This window comes from Carassius gibelio, chromosome B23 (assembly GCF_023724105.1).
Source record: "Carassius gibelio isolate Cgi1373 ecotype wild population from Czech Republic chromosome B23, carGib1.2-hapl.c, whole genome shotgun sequence".
NCBI classification, from domain to species: domain Eukaryota; kingdom Metazoa; phylum Chordata; class Actinopteri; order Cypriniformes; family Cyprinidae; genus Carassius; species Carassius gibelio.
Window position 1 is genome coordinate 12,335,754 of NC_068418.1, and position 20,133 is coordinate 12,355,886.

Consider the following 20,133-nt stretch of genomic DNA (forward strand, 5'->3'; position numbering starts at 1 on the left):
ACTCGTACATGAGCTTATGAGTCAGTGCATGGAGCCCCGCATGGCCAACTAGCACTAGTAATGTTCAAATTCTTTTGGGTAAAGGCCTTGTGTGTTTTATCCCACTGTACAACTTCTAAAAGCAAGAAAACAAAGACGCCTAGTTACACTGCTGGGGAAATAAAAACTGTGAACAATATATTACAGCACAGATGGCTCATGGGGTATTGAAATATTGCGCATGTTTTTGTTAGTAAGTCATCTGCAGTCCAATGTGTGGGTTTTTGTCTTCTTGTTTTTTTCTTTTTTTTTTTTGCGACTGCCAAGTGTAGAAGCTTTTTATCCACATGATTCCACTCCAGTCAATGAGCAGCCGGCATATGGCGGCACTCCAGCTCCCCAAAGTGTAAAAATGTCTTTTTTTCAGTTTATTTGAATGTTGTAATATTCACAGCCACTGTTGGGCAAAGTATGTAGCTAAATATGAACCTCTTTACAAAACTGAATATAAACTCGAGTGAAACAGAGAGTAAACAGATGGTGACTGTAGTCAGTAGCAAGGTGATATTTCTGCTCTCACAAACTCTAACCACACTCATATGTTTTATTCCCTCTATCTTCATCTTTTTCCTTCTCTCACAGATGCCCAGTGCCGGGTTGTGACAGCCTAGGTCACATCAGTGGGAAGTATGCCACTCACCGCAGTGCGTATGGATGCCCATTGGCGGCCAGGCGACAGAAGGAGGGTTTGCTGAATGGGTCTCCGTTCTCATGGAAGGCCTTTAAGACAGAAGGCCCAACCTGTCCCACACCAGGATGTGACGGATCAGGACACGCCAACGGCAGCTTCCTCACACACCGCAGGTACTTGAAATCTAGACAGCTATGTTGAATTTTGCAAATGTATTCAAAATTTAAAACCATTGGAGTGAGTTTGGGTGCAAAACATGTTTGGAAACATCAGTGTTAATTTCATTAATGAAGACGACAACGAAAAATATTCGTTAACGAACATTTTTTCTTTGACTAAGACGAAATGTGACAAGCTAAAAATAATATCTGATGATGAAATGATGCCGCGTTTTTGTTAACTAGACGAGGCTGGACTATAATATTATTTGAGGACTACCAGACATTCAAAATGCATCCTATAGACTTTTGTCTTTCAAAATGTGCGTCCCTGTCATTGGATTGCGATCGGATAAGGGTAGTTTGCATATCTAGTCAGCATAGCAGCCGCAGTGGATGGATAGACTTATAAAACGCGAACTGAAACAATGGCCTCCGCAACCGAAGGGGTAGGGATAAGGTAACCAGATGTCTCTTTTTTTCCCGGGAATCACAATTCGTTGTCAATTAACTTAAAGGGATAGGCCGAAATCACGCTGATAGAAGTGCTCTCTCTCTCGCGCACACATGCTCTGCTTCCTCAGTTCTCACATATACTGCGTGATCAGTTCTCAGCGCTCAAATACACACACAACAGTCCAAATGTTTATCGTGTAGAGTATCGCACGTAAATACAGTAGATTATGGATTAAGTGAACGTGAACAGGTGAGTGAAGAACGTGTGGGGCGGCAGTGGCTCAGTGGTTCATGTAGGTTGTCTACAAACCGGAAGGTTGGTGGTTCGATCCCCAGCTCCACCTGACCAAGTGTCGAGGTGTCCTTGAGCAAGACACCTAACCCCAGCTACTCCCGATGAGCTGGATGGCGCCTTGAATGGCTGACACCGCAGTCGGTGTGTGAATGGGTGAATGTGAGGCAAATTGTAAAGCGCTCTGGATGGCCATGTGGTCTTTTGAAAGCGCTATATAAATGCAGTCCATTTACCATTTACCAACGTGTGTCAGTATTTCATGCATGCCTTCTGTCTTAAAGGGACAGCATTCCAAATTAAATATCTCTATTGTATTTGTCTTATTGTGCTTCTTTAAATAAATAAATAAATAAATAAATAAATATAAATATATATATATATATATATATATATATATATATATATATATATATATATATATATATATATTTGTAAGTTGCTGCTTTTTCACTTTGTCATTGTCATATTGTCAATTGTCATAATTTATTCAAGATTCTCCAAATTCAGTCCTTGATTTAAATTTCTCATAAGCTTAATTGATTTGGTCTAAAGAGAGAAAAATTAATGATTATTTTAATTTGAAAACTACATATAAAATAGCTACCAAAATACATTTTGGTAACTACAGCTTGGCTAAAACTATTGACTAAAAGTATCTGTGATTGTTGTTCTCATCTGTACTTTTCATGTCTTTCATATATATATTGAAAGACATGAAAGAATATTATATATATATATATATATATATATATATATATATATATATATATATATATATATATATATATATATATATATATATATATGAAGAATAAATATAAAATGATGGGGAGCCAAATCATGGAAACTTCATACTGGGAATTTTAATATTAGTGTCAAGATCGAGGCTTGAAAAAAAAAACACAAAAAAAATGTGTGTTTACTCTGAGGAGAATCAATATTTTAATGTATCTGTTACTGCATTCATCTGTATTATTACTGTTCTAAAACTGGTATGAGTTGAATAAATCCTACTTAATAATGTATATATATATATTATAAAAATTGCCAGACTATAATAGGCCTAATAATAATAATAATAAGAAGAAGAAGAAGAAGAAGAAGAAGAAAGTGTTTTCCTTACTCAAAAAGAAAAAAACAGGAAGAGATCATTAGCCTTTAACCCACCATGCTTAGGTCACAGTCAATACAGCATCATCTTTTCTAGATTTTGTCCAGAAAGAAAAATCTATCAACACTTTAAAGACATTAAAGTATTTTTTTAAATATTTAAAAATGTTTGCTGCATTGCTAAAAAACGCTGCTTGTATAAGATTTCATTTTGAGAGTGAAAAAAGATTTGAGAGTGTGTAGGCTCAAGGAAGTGACTTAAACTGTAATTCGTCAACTGGCCACTAGAGGCTGGATGCAAAAGGGAATCAATCCAATCAAAACGCTCTTCAGATACCTATGGGTGACATCACAGACTCTACATCCATTTTTTTTTTTTATATACAGTCTATGATCTAGATAATGAAATATTATTTATTATAGGCTAGTCTTTAGGGCTGGGCGATATATCTAACAATATGATCATGCGCATCTAGTCAGTAAATCTGGTTCAGTGATTAGCGCTAAATCACCATCACCCTCTTTAACATGGAGTGGCATTTAATAGATAACAGCCGTAGATCTCTGACAAGCTACCTAGTATTGCGTTCATTATTGCCTTTGATTAATACACAATATGAACGCAATATTGCATAGCAATAAAAAAAAACATCCTTTACATCGGCTATATCAGTACAGTAAGGCATCTCGCTGAATGCATAAGATTCAAAAGCGAAGTATTAACTTTTTATTAGTTTCTTTAACTGTATATTATCTTGATAATAAACAGGCTGCAATGTCACAAAAATATGTTGTGTGTGTGCGCATCAGATGATGCTTATACCAACGCTGGTTGGTTATACAGGTAGAAGCAAGACCTTATTCAAAACTGTCTTGTGCTGTAATGTTTTGTGTATAATAATTAATCAGTTGCGTTTGAACCCAGTCTCTCAGGCTGCCCCAGAGCCTCCCTCAACAAGAAGAAAGCCAAGTTCCCTGGAGAAGAGTATCTCAGCACTAAGTTCAGAGCCAGTGATGGTGAGACATTCTACATCTTACATCCAACCTCACTTCTGTAATATTTTGTGAGACACTAAATGTGACAACATTTCTCTTTCTCTTTACAGTGTTAGACAATGACGAAGACATCAAGCAACTCAATAAAGAAATCAGCGAGCTCAATGAATCCAACAATGAGATGGAGGCAGATATGGTCAACCTTCAAACACAGGTTAGCCACACAATCTAAAAGAAGAGAGACTAAAAAGACCACATAAAAAGCAACATCATAGTACAATGGGGTTTTTTTTGGAATAGGAAGTTTAAATAATTAAATTCTTTGCTTATTTAGATTACATCCATGGAAAAGAACCTGAAAAACATTGAACAGGAGAATAAGGTGATTGAAGAACAGAATGAGGCATTGTTTATGGAGCTGTCTGGACTCAGTCAAGCTCTTATACGGAGTTTGGCCAACATCCGTCTGCCTCACATGGTAAGTTACACAAACTCCTACACAGCAGCTTCCATAATTTTCCTCTCCTACATGAATTAGACACACCTTTTTTAAATCCACCTTTCCGATTTCTGTTTACCTTTGCAGCAGGAGCCAATCACAGAGCAGAATTTTGAGAGCTACGTGAGCACCCTGACCGACATGTACACCAATAAGGACTGCTACCAAAACCCAGAGAACAAGGCCCTTCTGGAGACCATCAACAAGGCAGTGAAAGGCATTAAGGTCTGACTAAGCCAAAAGACGAGGATGAGAAGCAGAAGCGTGGAATAGAAATAGAAACGAGGAGCCATTGAGAAGAGCATACAAATGACACACAAAAAGGGCATTCAGGTTTTTTGAACAACAATCTAAACCTTCATCCCAGGGAGCATTCTGTGAGTTCAAAAAGAGGTATATAATATATAATACTGTGAGGACCAAAATCCACAAAAGCTGCTGGATTGGAAGGCGAAGACGGAACCAAATCCTTTATTTACGGAGGAAAGGAGAGACACAAACATAGTTTTCTTTACAGTTTTAGTTGTTTTACATTCAAACAGTGGGAAGTTTGGGAAGAAGAGGAAGCTGGGAATAGAACATCCAGAAGATGTGCAGCCCTGGCTTTAGGCGAAAGAGAGTCTTTTACTCATTTGTGAGGACGCTGCTCCTCTGAAAACAACAAAAGTGACGCTCCAAATACAAGTGATCCCTACGTGAGCCCCAGCAGAACAGACATATGTAGTGTTTGCTCCTCTTTCCTTCTTTTCCAGAAGAAAACCGAAGCGTTTTTGGGTCGTGGTGAAATGAGAGAATGTTGTATTAGCATACAAAGTGAGTGAAATGCGTGTGCAACCTTATCAGTGCCATGCGGTTGACTCTGTAAATTTCACCTGTTGAAACACTACTTTATCTTGGCAGCCATTTTTTTTGTTTATTGGTTTGTTTTGTTTTAGAGCTACAGGCAGGAGCATTAGCTTGCTTTCATTTATTTGTAGTACTTACACTGTAGGAATATATACCCAGCATAGTCTAATCTCGTACATATGAACAATGAGTTGCACTTCATTTCAGTCCATTCAACATCAGACAAGATGTTGGATTGTCACTGAACTATATAAATTATACAAAACTTGTCCAGACACTGCTGTAATTTATTAATATTTTGTATTAATTTAATTTTAACTGTATTATTTATTTGAATTCACCTATTTAAATATCCACAGCCCTTCTGTTTATAAAAGGTCATGAAAATGTGACAAGAAACTTGCCACATCAATATTTGGAAAGAGAAAAAGAAATGTACAACTGATTTTTATATCTTCATTTCATTTGACAGTAGAGTTTTTAAACATTTTTTAAGTGCAAATATTTTTAACCAACGTTTTGATAATTTTGTACATTTTCTTTCTCTTTCTCTCTACCTGTATATCTATTTCTATTTGCATTTGTTTTCCCGAGTTTCCAACACAGCTGAAGGAGAAGTATCATCTCTATTTATTATTTATTTAATATTTATGATGAAATTATGAACTGTGATACGGTTGTAATGTATATTTATTTTGTAACGTCTCGGTGTGTTTGTGAAGTCATAGTAGCTTGAAGAAACTTTGGCGATATAAAAAAAAAAATAAAGACAAAAAACATGTTTTGGACTACAGAATAAAACATGATGATTATCAAGGTTTTCCTTATACCAGCATTACTTCCTATAGGAATGTAAAGAGGGGAAAAAAGCAATTCCAGTACTGTGGAACCTACAACTTTGACTCTTACCCTGTCCGTTTCGACAGGAGGAAGACGTTCCTCTGGATCCTCTTGTGTTTGTTTTTTCTTTTTTTCCTTTATACCTCCTCAAGCTCTCAGTAGTGGCCAAAAACTGTTTCCCCTGAACAACCCTAATGAATAGCAAATGGATTATTTTTGCTTTCTTGCTAAACTTATCTTTGTCGGACCATGGGAAGCGGCGGTCGTTTTTGCGGCGGAGCACAGAAGACGAATACCAACCATCCTGACAGAAACTCTTGAACCACAATGCCCTTACTCGACTAGTATCAGACAAACATATACCCATGTAGCCTTATACTAGATTTTTATTTCTTCGATGCACAAAGTGCCACTGACCTGTGCTTTCGTTACCGACTCCGCCCATTCAGCAACCACACTACCCTCGGGTCATGTGACCGTGGCATAAGTGGGGATTGTTACAGATGCCTTTAGTCCTTTGCCGTGATGGCCATACCTACACAATATATTCATTCTGTATTTAAAAGGAAAAAAAAAGACGACAAAAAAACTATATATAGTATATAAACATACATATATTTTTACAGTGTAATTGTTAACTCTTTTTCTCTTATGATAGCTAAACAAAAACAATATCTTTCCAAAAGCTGTGAGTACTACTACTGATAGAAGACTAAATAATATAAAAAAGACGGACCCAGTTTACTGTGGTTGCAGGATACGATGTGTTTTATGATATGTAAACATCCGTTTCTAAAGCGAAGAATACGAGGATGTTTGTAGAGTTTCCTATTTTCTGGTCCAAACTCGCTGGGCCTCTGTATGTAAGTCAGCTGCATTAATGGGACAGTGGTTAACAGATTAGTCTTAGGCTGTAATCGTTTAGACGCATTGTACTGTGCTGAAAGTTCTCCTCGGTGGATCTGTCTTTAATATTGTATGGTGTTGTGCAGTTCTGGTGGGACACGCCACACTTAGATACGCGTGTAAAATGCCAATCATCGCAATGACATCTGTATGACTCATAATAGCAAGTTGTGAAATGAACATTGTGCCTCTATTCAGCCGGTCGTTTCGTTAAGTAGTACACAGCGCTCATGTTGTTCATTTGCTATCAAGGCAGCAATATTGTGATGGACCGAACATGTGTGCACTTTTCAGAAATCTTGAATGCCAACTAATGACCTTTCAACCAAAAGGTTTTTCTTTATGTGCACTCGGGTGTGTGGGTGTATGTTAGTGGGTTATTTTTCATTTGAAAAAAAGGTACAAATGGCTAACAGACAACGGTTGATTGCACCAACAGGACTGGGATCGAATATCGCAAATGTCTTTGACTTGTTTGTTGTTGTTTAATGTGAACCTGTATCCTGTCTGAAATGTCAAATGCCCTTTGACCGACATGTTTTTGCCTTGTCGCCACTACAGAAAAGTCCAAAATGCGGATGTGCAGTAGCAGATCTGTAAGCTTTCTGCAAAAAGCCCTTCGTTAAAACAAAAAAGAAAAGGAAAAAGATGTGGTTTGAGTTCTGTGATTGTCATTGGCGTGTCCTCGCGCACGGAGAAAACGAAGGAGACGCTAGTTGCATAAATCTTTGTCCATTTCCACAGAATGTCAGATCGGCCTCATTCGCCTCGTTCTGTGTAACCTTTCCGCAGGAAAGATGTGTGCGTTGCATTTCAATACCACAGCATTTCCTTCTCTTTAAGAGCAATCTGAAGACGTTGTCTACCCCTAACGTCAGAGTTTTCATTAGCGTTCTTCCTTCTATTAAATTGCGTAGAGGGAAAACTCACTATAGATGTCATATCGTCTTATTACGATGGGAGAAACATTTCTATCTGCTTATTACTACTGACGTGAGATAGCCTAAAGCATGTGTGAATTATTCTTCCTCGATGCATGCTTCTTAAACGCCTGCTGTCGGTGATGATGAGCAGCTACGAATGTTGCGCGGCGAGGTCGAGTGTGTTGAATCTGCCTAATAATGTAGCATGTTCTCTGAAGCAGTGTAGCATCTGCAAATGCAAGTTTAAGCATATGTAAACCCCTCCCCATGGAATCAAATAAGGCTCGATTTAGCACCTTGTACTTGAAGGTCTGGCCTTTCGGAGACTTGTGCCAACTGTAGGTCAATTAAAACGGTTCCTCTGTCATTTCATGAGAAACGATAACAGCTAAAAAGTCAGAAGGCACTGTTTGTCCCATTAAGCTGATAGAACCAAAACGGCCCTCATTCTGTAGGTACTGTAGCGTACAGCTCTGTGGTTTTCTCATGTGTGCCTTTTCTCGCTTCTGTCCGCTGCAGGAAAGGGTGTGTTTACATTTAAGGATGGGTTCAAATCCCACTCAGGATGCCAACTTTTTCTCCTTTTTTTTCTTTCCTTCCTTGTTTTGAGGGGGGAGAGGTAATAGGAATTCAGCAAAGTGGTGAACATCAAGAACGGATCGCATTGAAATCGATATTCAGCTTGTTGTCCGATATGAAATATTTCACAAAACGTAACACTATTCTTCCCAAAACTGTGATTCTGATTCAGGTATGAAATTGTGTGGTGGGTCATTTCATCGAGTCTGAAATAATCATGGAACGTATCACAGCTGAAGCATTATGCACCGGGCATTATTCTGACAACAATGGGATTCTGTACATTTGTAATAAAGGACAGTGTTGTTGTATTAAAGAATATTTCCAAGTAAATGCGAGAAACAAAAAAAAAAACTTGTATTTTAACCCACGGCCAGGGCTTGTCCTCTAGTGTCCTTTTTACAGAGATCAGCTATTTTTACTGGTGATTTTGTAGCCACAAAATTATTCTCCTTTAGAAAATGACAAAAAAAAGAAAGAAATGGTACTTCCAAGAAGATTAATAATAATAATAAGCACTTTCACAGTGATAGACTACATGTTTTAGTCACTTTTGTAGCAGTGGTAGTTTCCTTACCGAGGTTTTGTTTCTGTAAAGCAGGACAAGCTATGGCTGTGCGTGATTCGAGCTAACTTTGGAAATGAAGTGTGTAGCTGGTTTTGGATTGTGACCGTGTTTGTGTATCCTTGTACCTGTGCTCATTGATATCAGTGTTAAAAGAGAACAATAATGTCTGTTTTGTGGAGGTATCGCTCATTTCAGTGTTATATATGGAAAACATAAAATAAAAAGTCAATAATGTGATCTTTCTGAGTATACACTTCCTACATTATCCGCGTGCTGTGTTTGTTTTTTGCTTGTTAATGTCAGAAGTTCAGATACAAACGCAACTTTTTTGGTTTCACATTTTTAGTCACTGCATCCGTCTTGGTTCATGATTTGATAAATGAACTTCAGAAAATAATAAGTACATCCCAATTGTCTAGTGTTTTATATATTTCATCTTTGTCAGCATCATGTTGATGAGGGACAGTCTGTTTGGCTTATAAATTAGTCTTTTTATGGACTGACAACAAACAAATGGAAGTGAGTCACCTTTTGTAAATCTAAGCTTTTAAGATCCTGACCTCTGCTGGAGACAAAGAAACACTACCACACTCAAAACAATACTATCTCAGCATAAGAAAGATGCATATGAAACTACAGCGGTGTCTAATAACGAACCTGTTTTAGAAGTGGGATGAAATGATATCCGCATTGCTAATCATAATACGTTAGCCTACCTTACAGATATATTTGGGTTACTGCATTTAGATAAATCAGGTTGAATCTACAGGTTATAAAAAAGTCTGGAAGCCTCAATTATTTGCGCCAAATGATTTCATTTAACCATTATTATTCATAACAAGAAGGAGAAAGATATAAAAATAACCGTCGTTTGAGTGCACAGACATGAATGTGTGTGAGGGATTTTAATCTTGTAGCCATGTGAGTTAATCACGTAACGTTAGCTGGTGTTTCGTTCGTGGATGTAGTTGAATAAGACTTTTTAGTAAACGAAACGTTACTGTTTCGTGCAGTGGTCGCATTTTATTCGCTGTTGTGTCCTACCTTCGACAGAGAGCGACATATGAGAAGCAGTAGTCAGGTCGACGAGTCTGTGTTTGGACTGGAGTCTGACTCTGAACAAGATTCGGAGCGGCACTGAACGAGTCATCTTTGGATCTGTTGACCGACTGAACGAGTCTTTGTTGTCTTGTTGGATAAAATGGAGAAATAAATTGTACAGTATATATTCTACTATCAAAAAACGCGTAAAATACTTTTCCTAAGTTTTAATAAAGACTCTTGGAACGAATGACAGAATTGAATGAATCTTTTAACGAATCGATTGAATTAATGATTCATTGACTCACAACACAGAGTCAAAACTCTCTGATTGCCTCAAGCGAAACACTGAACGACTAACGTTACTCAACCACTAATATTGTTTCTCCTTTTTTCTTGTATTTGGAAATGTAATGTGTATGTCTGGTATGTGCAAATATTTGTTTATGTGTATGTGGTATGTGTATGTATGTCTGTCTGAGTCTTTAATTTTAAATCGATTTTTTTTTTAAACACGCCAACGCTCGAATATCAATTTAAACAAATAATTTTGGTGAAAATGTAAAAAAAAATCGATTCACCAAGATAAATCGACTCTCCACGAAATGCGGCGACAAGGCATTTGTCGTCTTCGTGCGTGTGACGTCAGTGCGTCAGCTGGTTTATGTTTACATCGCATCATTTTTTTCGCAGTCAAGTTAGACCTTATTGTGCCCGGATCCAAATACACGACAAACGCGTTAATGTAATCGATGGACATTGCTGGTTTGCATGAGACAACCGCTGAGGTCCGAGATCACAGGGTAAGATTTAGATTGCACCGCGGCAATGAGTGTCAGTGTGGCGGAGACTCTTTTGTTTATATCTGTCGGTGGTTGTTAAAGCTCGTTCTCGTGCATAGACAGACTGCAGTTAACTAGTACATGCATAATACGTGACCTACATATGACGGTTACTGGGTTACAACACAATACGCGATTGCTTTGCTACTGTTTTGCTGAATGTGATGATCGGTTCCAAACAGTGCTGTGGTGTCACATGTTACACGGTTGTTTGTTATAAATAGATAACGGATGCCATCACGACCTCAATATTTCATTGTAAGATTACATGACAAAAAGATAGACTTTGTGATATGATGTACATTTTATAACGAGTTCGATTTTAAAGTCTCATTGAAACTTATCAGGCAAGTAAAAGCAGCGACCAGACCACCATTTTGCATTCCTGATAGTTTAGTCTGTGGTGCTTTTGTTTTTACCTAAATTGTCCTAGAAGTCAAATTCAACATATTTGTAGATTGTTAACATGTCCTGCTATTGTTTTGTTAAAATCTATATTAAATCAAACAATACTGAACAATGCCATTTTATAATTGTTATGCATGTATCTTTTAAAAGCTCATATTTTCCCACCACATATTTAATTTGAATATTTATTTGACTCAATAGCCCCAGTTGAAACAAATAAACAAACAAAAAAGTATTTATATTTCTGGTCACAATTGTAACTATGGAAGAGTCAATAATTACTGAGTTGCTCACTGCTCACAAAAGTTGCAAACAAAGTCATTTTTTTTTCCCATCAGGTAGTTGTAGGGAAAGGGTAAGCCTAAGCCATATTTGTTTTTACTGTTGATTTGTTTCATTTATTGTAACAATACTTTGAATAACACATTAATAATAGTAACTTCAGTATTAAATGTAGGGAAAATGCAACAAAAGATGGGGTAAGTCTTCGTTTTTTAATAAAGAAATCAATACTTTTATTCAGCAAGGACATTTCAAATAAATGTTTTTATTATTATTTTTCTATTCATCAAATAATCATGGAATAAGATTTAAAAATCATTGAATAAAATGTTTGAAAAGTTAAAAAACAGCACCAAAAATGTACTCTTTCACATATGAATTAATTTCAATTTGAGCCTAAATTCTGGATTGTTTTTTTTTTAAGTCCATAGACATGTAATGTGTGGGCTACCCATGTGATTTGTCTGCATGGCCAAAATGACCCCAAAAAATCATATTTAAAAAAAATATACGTTTTCAAGAGTTCAAGTTGGGACACAACAGTGTGCCACTTTTTACTTGGCATTGTCTGACCTCTAAAAATAGAGTGTGAGAGAAGTGGAAGCCGAGTGTGATGAGTCTTATTGTCAAGTATGTTAGCATATCAGCTCAGCTCAGATCAGATATCCGACATGCTGGGAGTCATTAAAGATTTAGCTGTCTTCATTATCATTCTCTGTTTCTTCCCACCTGCTAGACAACTTCTGTCTGAGGTTTCATTTACGAATAAATAAAACATGGTCCTAAAACAGTTTCATATATATGTATGTGTTGTTCAATTAGGAATTGTTCATGTTTGTTATTTAATATATCAGATTCTGTGTTTGTTTATACGTATAAAGCTCAATAAGAACGTTCTACTATTTTATTGTCAGCTTACTCTGGGTTTGATCTGAGATGCTTTGCTCTTCTCTCCAGACTTTGACAGGCACACCTCGGGACGGTCCTTAGAAGCTCTCCTGCTGTCATCATGGGTGGAGCCGTGAGCGCGGGTGAGGATAACGATGAGCTGATCGACAACCTGAAGGAGGCCCATTACATCCGCTCAGATCTGGTGGAGAGGGCCTTCAGAGCCATTGACAGAGCTGACTATTATCTGGAGGAGTACCGTGACAATGCGTATAAAGACCTGGCCTGGAGGCATGGAAACCTCCATCTGTCTGCTCCGTGTATCTACTCGGAGGTGATGGAGGCCTTGGACCTGCAGCCAGGGCTGTCCTTTCTCAATCTGGGCAGTGGGACAGGTTATCTCAGCACCATGGTGGGCCTTATACTGGGTGAGTCTACTTGCACTACAAAAAAAATATTGGTATTTTTGTCTTGTTTTTAAGTAAAAATATTGAAAAATCTTTAAAAGGATAAATAGAGTTGAGAAGCGAATTTGTGTATTATAGGGCCCTATGATTTCCGCAATGCAGAAAACGTGGACGGAATCAAGTAATCCAGTCGCGGTGGTTTCAGTTTCTGCCGTCTTACTAATTAAGCATGTTAACACATGAACAACATCTCCAGAACTACACTGAGAGTCACTTCATGTGCATTTGACCATTTGATTGTCACATACACAGAACTGTAAAGGTATTCACAGGAACCCGTCAAAATAAAAGTCTGGTTTAATTTAAAGCAAGTATTTGCAAGAAATGCTCAGCAGAATACACATAGCGTACTACTAAAACTACTACTACTACAAAAAAAAAAAAAATCTTCCATGTTTTATTCTTAATAGTAAATCCCCTTTGTTTCCCTAAAAATTAAGTTTGCTTAATTTTCTATAAATTAAATCAATGTTTTATGCCTTCATTTGATAACCAGAAAAATGTAAATACACAAAAGGGGAAAAAAAAATTCATAAGGCTATAAAAAAAAAAAAAAAAAAAAGAATAAATGAAGTAGTTTTTATGCACATGCTAAAGCACAGAATTAGGTAACAATAAAACATATGTTAAAGAAAAAATAAAAAATTTCATAGGGCCCCTTAAAATTTAAACAGAAAAAAATGGAATCCAGAAAAATGTAAAAAAGAAAAAACAGAACTTGGGGGAAAAAAGTATGATTTTTAAAAAATGGTTTTGAATGAAGGCTCACAATTAATCATGGAATACATTAAAAACAGTTAAATGAGAAAAGTTATTACAATTTTAAATTTATTTAAATGTAATCAGAGTTCAGAGTCACACAGTCCTTCAGAAACTGTTCTAATATATTGATTTGATGCTCAAGAAACATTTATTGTTATTATCATTGTTTAAAACAGCATGTGCTACATTTTTTCATGGTTATTTGATTAATAGAATGTTACAAAGAACAGTAATTATTGGAGGGTTTTTGTGTGTGTGTGTTTATTTATTCATTTAGCATATGCTTTTATCCAAAGCAACTTACAAATGAGGACAATGGAAGCAATCAGAATCAACAAAAGAGCAATGATATTCTAGTGCTATTACAAGTGTGAATGCCTGCACTGACACTTTTATCACATTTTCGATGCCCTTGTGGCCGGAAAATAATAATTTCTTTAAAAACTGACTTACCCTAATTTTTATTTTTTTATTTTTTACTTGATCTTGAATTTATATATTTCTTAACAAATTCAGATTTTTTTTGTTTTCTTTGGTTATCCTTTTATTTTAGTTTTACTCACTTTAGTTTTACTTTTTCGTTTGTTTGTTTGTTTTTTACCTAAAAGTAGTTCAGATAGTTTACCAAAAAATACATATTTAATATTAAAATACATATCTGTCATTCTGTCTCCAGGTCCGTTTGGTGTGAATCACGGCGTGGAACTGCATGCGGATGTGGTTGATTATGCATATGAGAGACTTGACCACTTTATCAAAACCAGCGACAGCTTTGACAAGTGAGCCATTTCCTGTGATGTAGCTTTACATATGCCTTTAATTGTCCATTTTTTTGAATGACTTGATTTTGTTTAATGGCTGAAGGTTTGAGTTCTGTGAGCCGACGTTTGTGGCGGGGAACTGTCTGGAGATCCCTCCGGAGAGCCGACAGTATGACAGGGTGTACTGTGGAGCAGGAGTTCAGAAAGAGTACGAGAACTACATGAAGAACCTGCTAAAGGTTGGCGGGATCTTAGTCCTCCCCCTGGAGGAGAAGGTGGGTTTACTCATGTTTACACATCAAGTTCATGTGCTTTTATTGCACAGCAGGTTTTAAAGAGAGACTTTAAAGTGGTTTGATAAATTTAGTTGTCTTTCTTGTGTTGACATTTCCTGACACAGAGAATGGCTTTAGGCTCACTTTATTGGAAAAGACCATGTGTGCAAGATGAGCTTTTAATATTTTTAGCGAATACTGCATTTGGCAAAAACAAATACTTTGATTTCGTGGTGTCCTAAAGTTAATTTTTTTTTTTTTTTTTTTATGTCTTTGCTATTTTACTCACACTAAATCAATGTTCACAGTACACACAAGTGTAATTAGTATTCACATGGGATGATGTGTAATTAGTGTAATTAAGTAGAAACTCTTTTGCAGTTGACCAAGATCACCCGCACAGGTCAGAGCTCCTGGGAGAACAAGAAAATCATCGCTGTGACCTTTGCCCCGCTCGTCCAGCCCAAACAGAATGTCAATGGCAGACCTAGGAGTGTTCCTCTACGTGAGTCCAGTACAAGCAAGGACACTAATTGCAAATGATTTTTTACACCAAAACTATTTACACCAAGGCCAACGAGTTTTTGTATACCCAAATTAAAGCAAATCTCTGATCATTTACATGCTGTCTTACAAAATACAACCCATAACTTCAGTGTAAAGGGTCATTTACACCTATACCTACAACAATAGGGTTTAAATAACCATGCTAAGAGAATAGTGAAGTCCAGACCACAACTGTAATATTAACAGCACATGGATACGGTATTGTTGGAATCAATTTCATAATTTTTCTCCAGCTGATGAATGATAAAAAACATTGAAAGCCAATCAGAATTCAACTTTTAAGAGTTCCAGCATTTAAAGCAGTCGACAACAAAACCACAGTTCATGTTTATAATAAATATACTGTCGTTATCTGTTGGTGTGGACGCCTATATAGTTAACGTTGATGTAAACAGGCCCTATTTGAGAATTTCTGATTTTTTTTCTCAAAATATTTTTTCCCCTTGTGAATCTTTTATATTTTTACACTAAATCTTATCCCGTTCTGGAAAAAAAGGATATTACTTTTGTGAAAAACAGAGTGATTGCATTACAAAATTACCTATATATATTATTATTTACATTATTATTATTATTTACAATTTTTGTATTGAGTATTGAGTGCTGTACATGCTCATACTTTTCATGTTCATACTTTTTAGTTAGACAAGATTTCTAAAAATCCTTTCTTTGTATTATTCTTAAGTAATACTGAATTTTGAATTTTCCTTAGTTGTCAGTTATAAGCATCAAAATTAAAAGAAAGAAACATTTGAAATATATCAGTCTGTGTGTAATGAATGAATATAATATAAAAGTTTCACTTTTTTAATGGAATTAATGAAAGAAATCAACTTTTTGATGATATTCTAATTATATGACCAGCACCTGTGTGTGTGTGTGTGTGTGTGTGTGTGTGTGTGTATATATATATATACAGTATTGTTCAAAATAATAGCAGTACAATGTGACTAACCAGAATAATCAAGGTTTTTAGTATATTTTTTATTGCTACGTGGCAAACAAGTTACCAGTAGGTTCAGTAGATTGTCAGAAAACAAACAAGACCCAGCATTCATGATATGCACGCTCTTAAGGCTGTGCAATTGGGCAATTAGTTGAATTAGTTGAAAGGAGTGTGTTCAAAAAAATAGCAGTGTCTACCTTTGACTGTACAAACTCAAAACTATTTTGTACAAACATTTTTTTTTTTTCTGGGATTTAGCAATCCTGTGAATCACTAAACTAATATTTAGTTGTATGACCACAGTTTTTTAAAACTGCTTGACATCTGTGTGGCATGGAGTCAACCAACTTGTGGCACCTCTCAGCTGTTATTCCACTCCATGATTCTTTAACAACATTCCACAATTCATTCACATTTCTTGGTTTTGCTTCAGAAACAGCATTTTTGATATCACCCCACAAGTTCTCAATTGGATTAAGGTCTGGAGATTGGGCTGGCCACTCCATAACATTAATTTTGTTGGTTTGGAACCAAGACTTTGCCCGTTTACTAGTGTGTTTTGGGTCATTGTCTTGTTGAAACAACCATTACACGGGCATGTCCTCTTCAGCATAGGGCAACATGACCTCTTCAAGTATTTTAACATATGCAAACTGATCCATGATCCCTGGTATGCGATAAATAGGCCCAACACCATAGTAGGAGAAACATGCCCATATCATGATGCTTGCACCTCCATGCTTCACTGTCTTCACTGTGTACTGTGGCTTGAATTCAGAGTTTGGGGGTCGTCTCACAAACTGCCTGTGGCCCTTGGACCCAAAAAGAACAATTTTACTCTCATCAGTCCACAAAATGTTCCTCCATTTCTCTTTAGGCCAGTTGATGTGTTCTTTGGCAAATTGTAACCTCTTCTGCACATGCCTTTTTTTTAACAGAGGGACTTTGCGGGGGATTCTTGAAAATAGATTAGCTTCACACAGACGTCTTCTAACTGTCACAGTACTTACAGGTAACTCCAGACTGTCTTTGATCATCCTGGAGGTGATCATTGGCTGAGCCTTTGCCATTCTGGTTATTCTTCTATCCATTTTGATGGTTGTCTTCCGTTTTCTTCCACGTCTCTCTGGTTTTGCTCTCCATTTTAAGGCATTGGAGATCATTTTAGCTGAACAGCCTATCATTTTTTGCACCTCTTTATAGGTTTTCCCCTCTCTAATCAACTTTTTAATCAAAGTACGCTGTTCTTCTGAACAATGTCTTGAACGACCCATTTTCCTCAGCTTTCAAATGCATGTTCAACAAGTGTTGGCTTCATCCTTAAATAGGGGCCACCTGATTCACACCTGTTTCTTCACAAAATTGATGACCTCAGTGATTGAATGCCACACTGCTATTTTTTTGAACACACCCCTTTCAACTAATTCAACTAATTGCCCAATTGCACAGCCTTAAGGGCGTGCATATCATGAATGCTGGGTCTCATTTGTTTTCTGAGAATCTACTGAACCTACTGGTAACTTGTTTGCCACGTAGCAATAAAAAAATATACGAAAAACCTTGATTATTCTGGTTAGTCACATTGTACTGCTATTATTTTGAACAATACTGTATATATATATATATATATATATATATATATATATATATATATATATATTATTTTGTTTTTTTTTTTTGTTTTTTTTTTCAATTATAAATCCTGCATTATTCAACTTCAAAAAAAAAAAAAAAACAAGAAACTGTGCATTGACAAAAATAATATCTCTGCTTTCCTCCTCGTTTTCTACTTTGCAGCCATTTTTGAGGTGCGGACATTGCAGGACCTGTGCCGGATTGCTATTCGCCACACTCTGCGGCAGCCCATAGCTATGGGGGAAGGACACACAAAGAGACGGGTGTCTTTCCCAGGGGCCCGCGCCATTAACCGCAACGGGCCCCGCTTCGAACGCCGCCGCTTCTGCCGTCGTTTCTACCGCCAGTGCGTCAACTCCGTGGTTCTCCACGACTCCATGATTCCCACAGCCATGGACGACTGCAACTACCCCGGAGGAGTGGAAGAGGAAGACGAGGAAGTGGAGGAGGAAGACGAAAGGGGTTGTCGCCGAGTGAGAGAAGACCTGCCCGAGGAGGACGAGGAAGGATGTGGCACCGAAGAGGAGAAAAGCAGAATCGGCTGCGCTCGTACAGAGCCTCCCGTTAATATTCTGAGGGAGAAGATTCTAAGACTCCCGCTACCTGAACCCCTGAAGATGTATCTGCTGTATTACAGGGAGAAATGAGACGTGGCGAGGGATAATACGTGCAGTGTAGCATGTGAAGAAAAGCCTTTCTCTTCTTTCTCCTCCTCTCAACTGGATTGGCATGACAATTAAGTCCTCAGTTAATGACATCATGATATCCATATCCCTTTGAGAAGCAAAGCTCCTTGATTGGGGATGTACCGAGATGGAACAGAAGGATTGAGCCCATTTCCCGAATAATCAACGCCGCCTGAGCTCATGCATCTCTTTTTGAATTCAGTTTTCCCCTCGATTGAGATGATCAAAGTGTACGATGCGATACGATACATTGTCCCTGTGGGAAATTCTTGTTGCTGTGAGCTCTTTTAGAGTAGCATCACTTTGGGAAGTGGCATAGTTTGACTCTTTTAAAGCTTTAAGGTGCGGTCACATTTCAAAAGGATTTTGCGCGACTTGGAGTTTCGCGCAAGGATGGAAAAGTTCCTCGCGAAGATTTGGCTCAAGCGAATTCCCCACAACCAAAAGTGAGCTGCTTGGTATGAAGTGACTTCTTTGTAAGCGGTGCTTCATGTGAGAAAAGTTTCTCGTGCAGATTTCATGTCAAAGCTGGTTACGCGAGTTTGCCATGTTCACTTAAAAAAATTCTTTGTTTGAAAGCGACTTCTGTTCTGACAATGGACTGTCTTTGCAAAATTTTGCTAATTGGTAACCTTTACACAAGACCCCAAAGTTGGCCCTCCACTGTTGAACTCTTTACCTTGCCTCTATTGTGTCCTCCAAAATAATGAATAACGTCTGCATGTGTACTGCCGTAGCGCAGCCACATTTTGTCAATATTGGATAATAATATTGTCAATATTATCATGTAAATTTGATAACTGTTGCTGGTAGCATTGTAACTTTATTCCACGCTCGTATGAAGGCAGACATTGTTTTTGCACCCGTCATTGTGTCATATTGCAAGCTTTACAAATAATATTGAAACATTTTTAGTAAAATTCTGTTTATTGGTAATCCACAAAAATTCAAGGTGTATGAAGCACTTGGGTATTTCTTACGAATTCCAATCGTTGTGCTCAGATTCTTTGCCCCTGCTCAGGAATACTTTAGAAAAACTTATACTTTTTAACTCCTTCATAGAATAAAAAGACCAAAGTGTTAGGGCCGTTCTATTTTTTGACCAAAAATGTTGAAAATGATCCGTTTTTTTGTTTTTTTTTATATCCCAGTGGTGGTAAAACGACCTCTGTACAGGAAAACTATTCTGAGCATACAATGGTTGGATCTGGTAATTCTATGATCCCAGGTTCGATTTCTACATTTCCTCAGTTCAGGAGCATTGTTCTTTAGTTCTCCTTGATGAGACCAATGCTTCGGAGGCCCATAAAATTCAGGATATTATTACAAAAAACTCTTTACTCATCTGACGTACAAGCATATCTACCAGGTTTTGCTTGAAATGATTGTGTGTTTGTAGGTGACAGAATCTTTAATAAAGTTTACGTTTGCACACTGGACAGCACATGACTTCTTTTTCTGTTCACTCAATGTGTATTGTGAATTTGCAGTGTGTAACTGAAATTCCAAAACTTAAGTGTTTTATCAAGTGGAAATAATACTTCATTTGAACACCGGCATTTACAGTAAATTGAGAATCCAGAATCAGGACGTTTAACTAAGGGGCACCGCTGTGGTTTCCAGGCTCCCTGAACATCATATTCACTCATCAAAAAAATACTATGATTTATCGCAACCAGAATTGGAAGCTAATGCTTCAGATTACAAGACCATTATGCTACCATAAC

At 37.1% G+C, this 20,133-nt stretch overlaps 2 protein-coding genes across 5 annotated transcripts in view; both read left to right on the top strand.

Annotated features, from left to right (window-relative positions):
- The window catches only part of myt1b (myelin transcription factor 1b), an 86,677-nt gene extending 77,594 nt beyond the window's left edge, over positions 1 to 9,083 (top strand). For all 4 annotated transcript variants that reach the window (XM_052595154.1, XM_052595156.1, XM_052595157.1 and 1 more), the window contains 5 exons: positions 622 to 843; positions 3,615 to 3,706; positions 3,796 to 3,899; positions 4,020 to 4,163; positions 4,272 to 9,083. In XM_052595154.1, the coding sequence (XP_052451114.1) occupies positions 622 to 843; positions 3,615 to 3,706; positions 3,796 to 3,899; positions 4,020 to 4,163; positions 4,272 to 4,415 (706 nt within the window). In that variant the 3' untranslated portion in view covers positions 4,416 to 9,083. The remainder of the gene's footprint in view (positions 1 to 621; positions 844 to 3,614; positions 3,707 to 3,795; positions 3,900 to 4,019; positions 4,164 to 4,271) is intronic.
- A 1,448-nt stretch (positions 9,084 to 10,531) lies between these two features.
- Positions 10,532 to 19,845, top strand: LOC128011557 (protein-L-isoaspartate O-methyltransferase domain-containing protein 2). The gene is made up of 6 exons (XM_052594085.1): positions 10,532 to 10,690; positions 12,377 to 12,735; positions 14,213 to 14,315; positions 14,401 to 14,572; positions 14,954 to 15,077; positions 17,883 to 19,845. Exons 2-6 carry the CDS (start codon positions 12,429 to 12,431, stop codon positions 18,365 to 18,367), a joined length of 1,191 nt encoding a protein of 396 aa, XP_052450045.1. The 5' UTR covers positions 10,532 to 10,690; positions 12,377 to 12,428; the 3' UTR covers positions 18,368 to 19,845.
- The last annotated feature ends 288 nt before the right edge of the window (positions 19,846 to 20,133 follow it).

What these genes read in the sequence shown, in the direction of transcription:
- LOC128011557 (XM_052594085.1), top strand. Translation starts at nt 12,429, where the DNA reads ATGGGTGGAGCCGTGAGCGCGGGTGAGGATAACGATGAGCTGATCGAC. An exon ending in ACCAGCGACAGCTTTGACAA is followed by an intron (nt 14,316 to 14,400) that starts GTGAGCCATTTC and finishes TAATGGCTGAAG; the next exon opens with GTTTGAGTTCTGTGAGCCGA. An exon ending in ACCTAGGAGTGTTCCTCTAC is followed by an intron (nt 15,078 to 17,882) that starts GTGAGTCCAGTA and finishes TCTACTTTGCAG; the next exon opens with CCATTTTTGAGGTGCGGACA.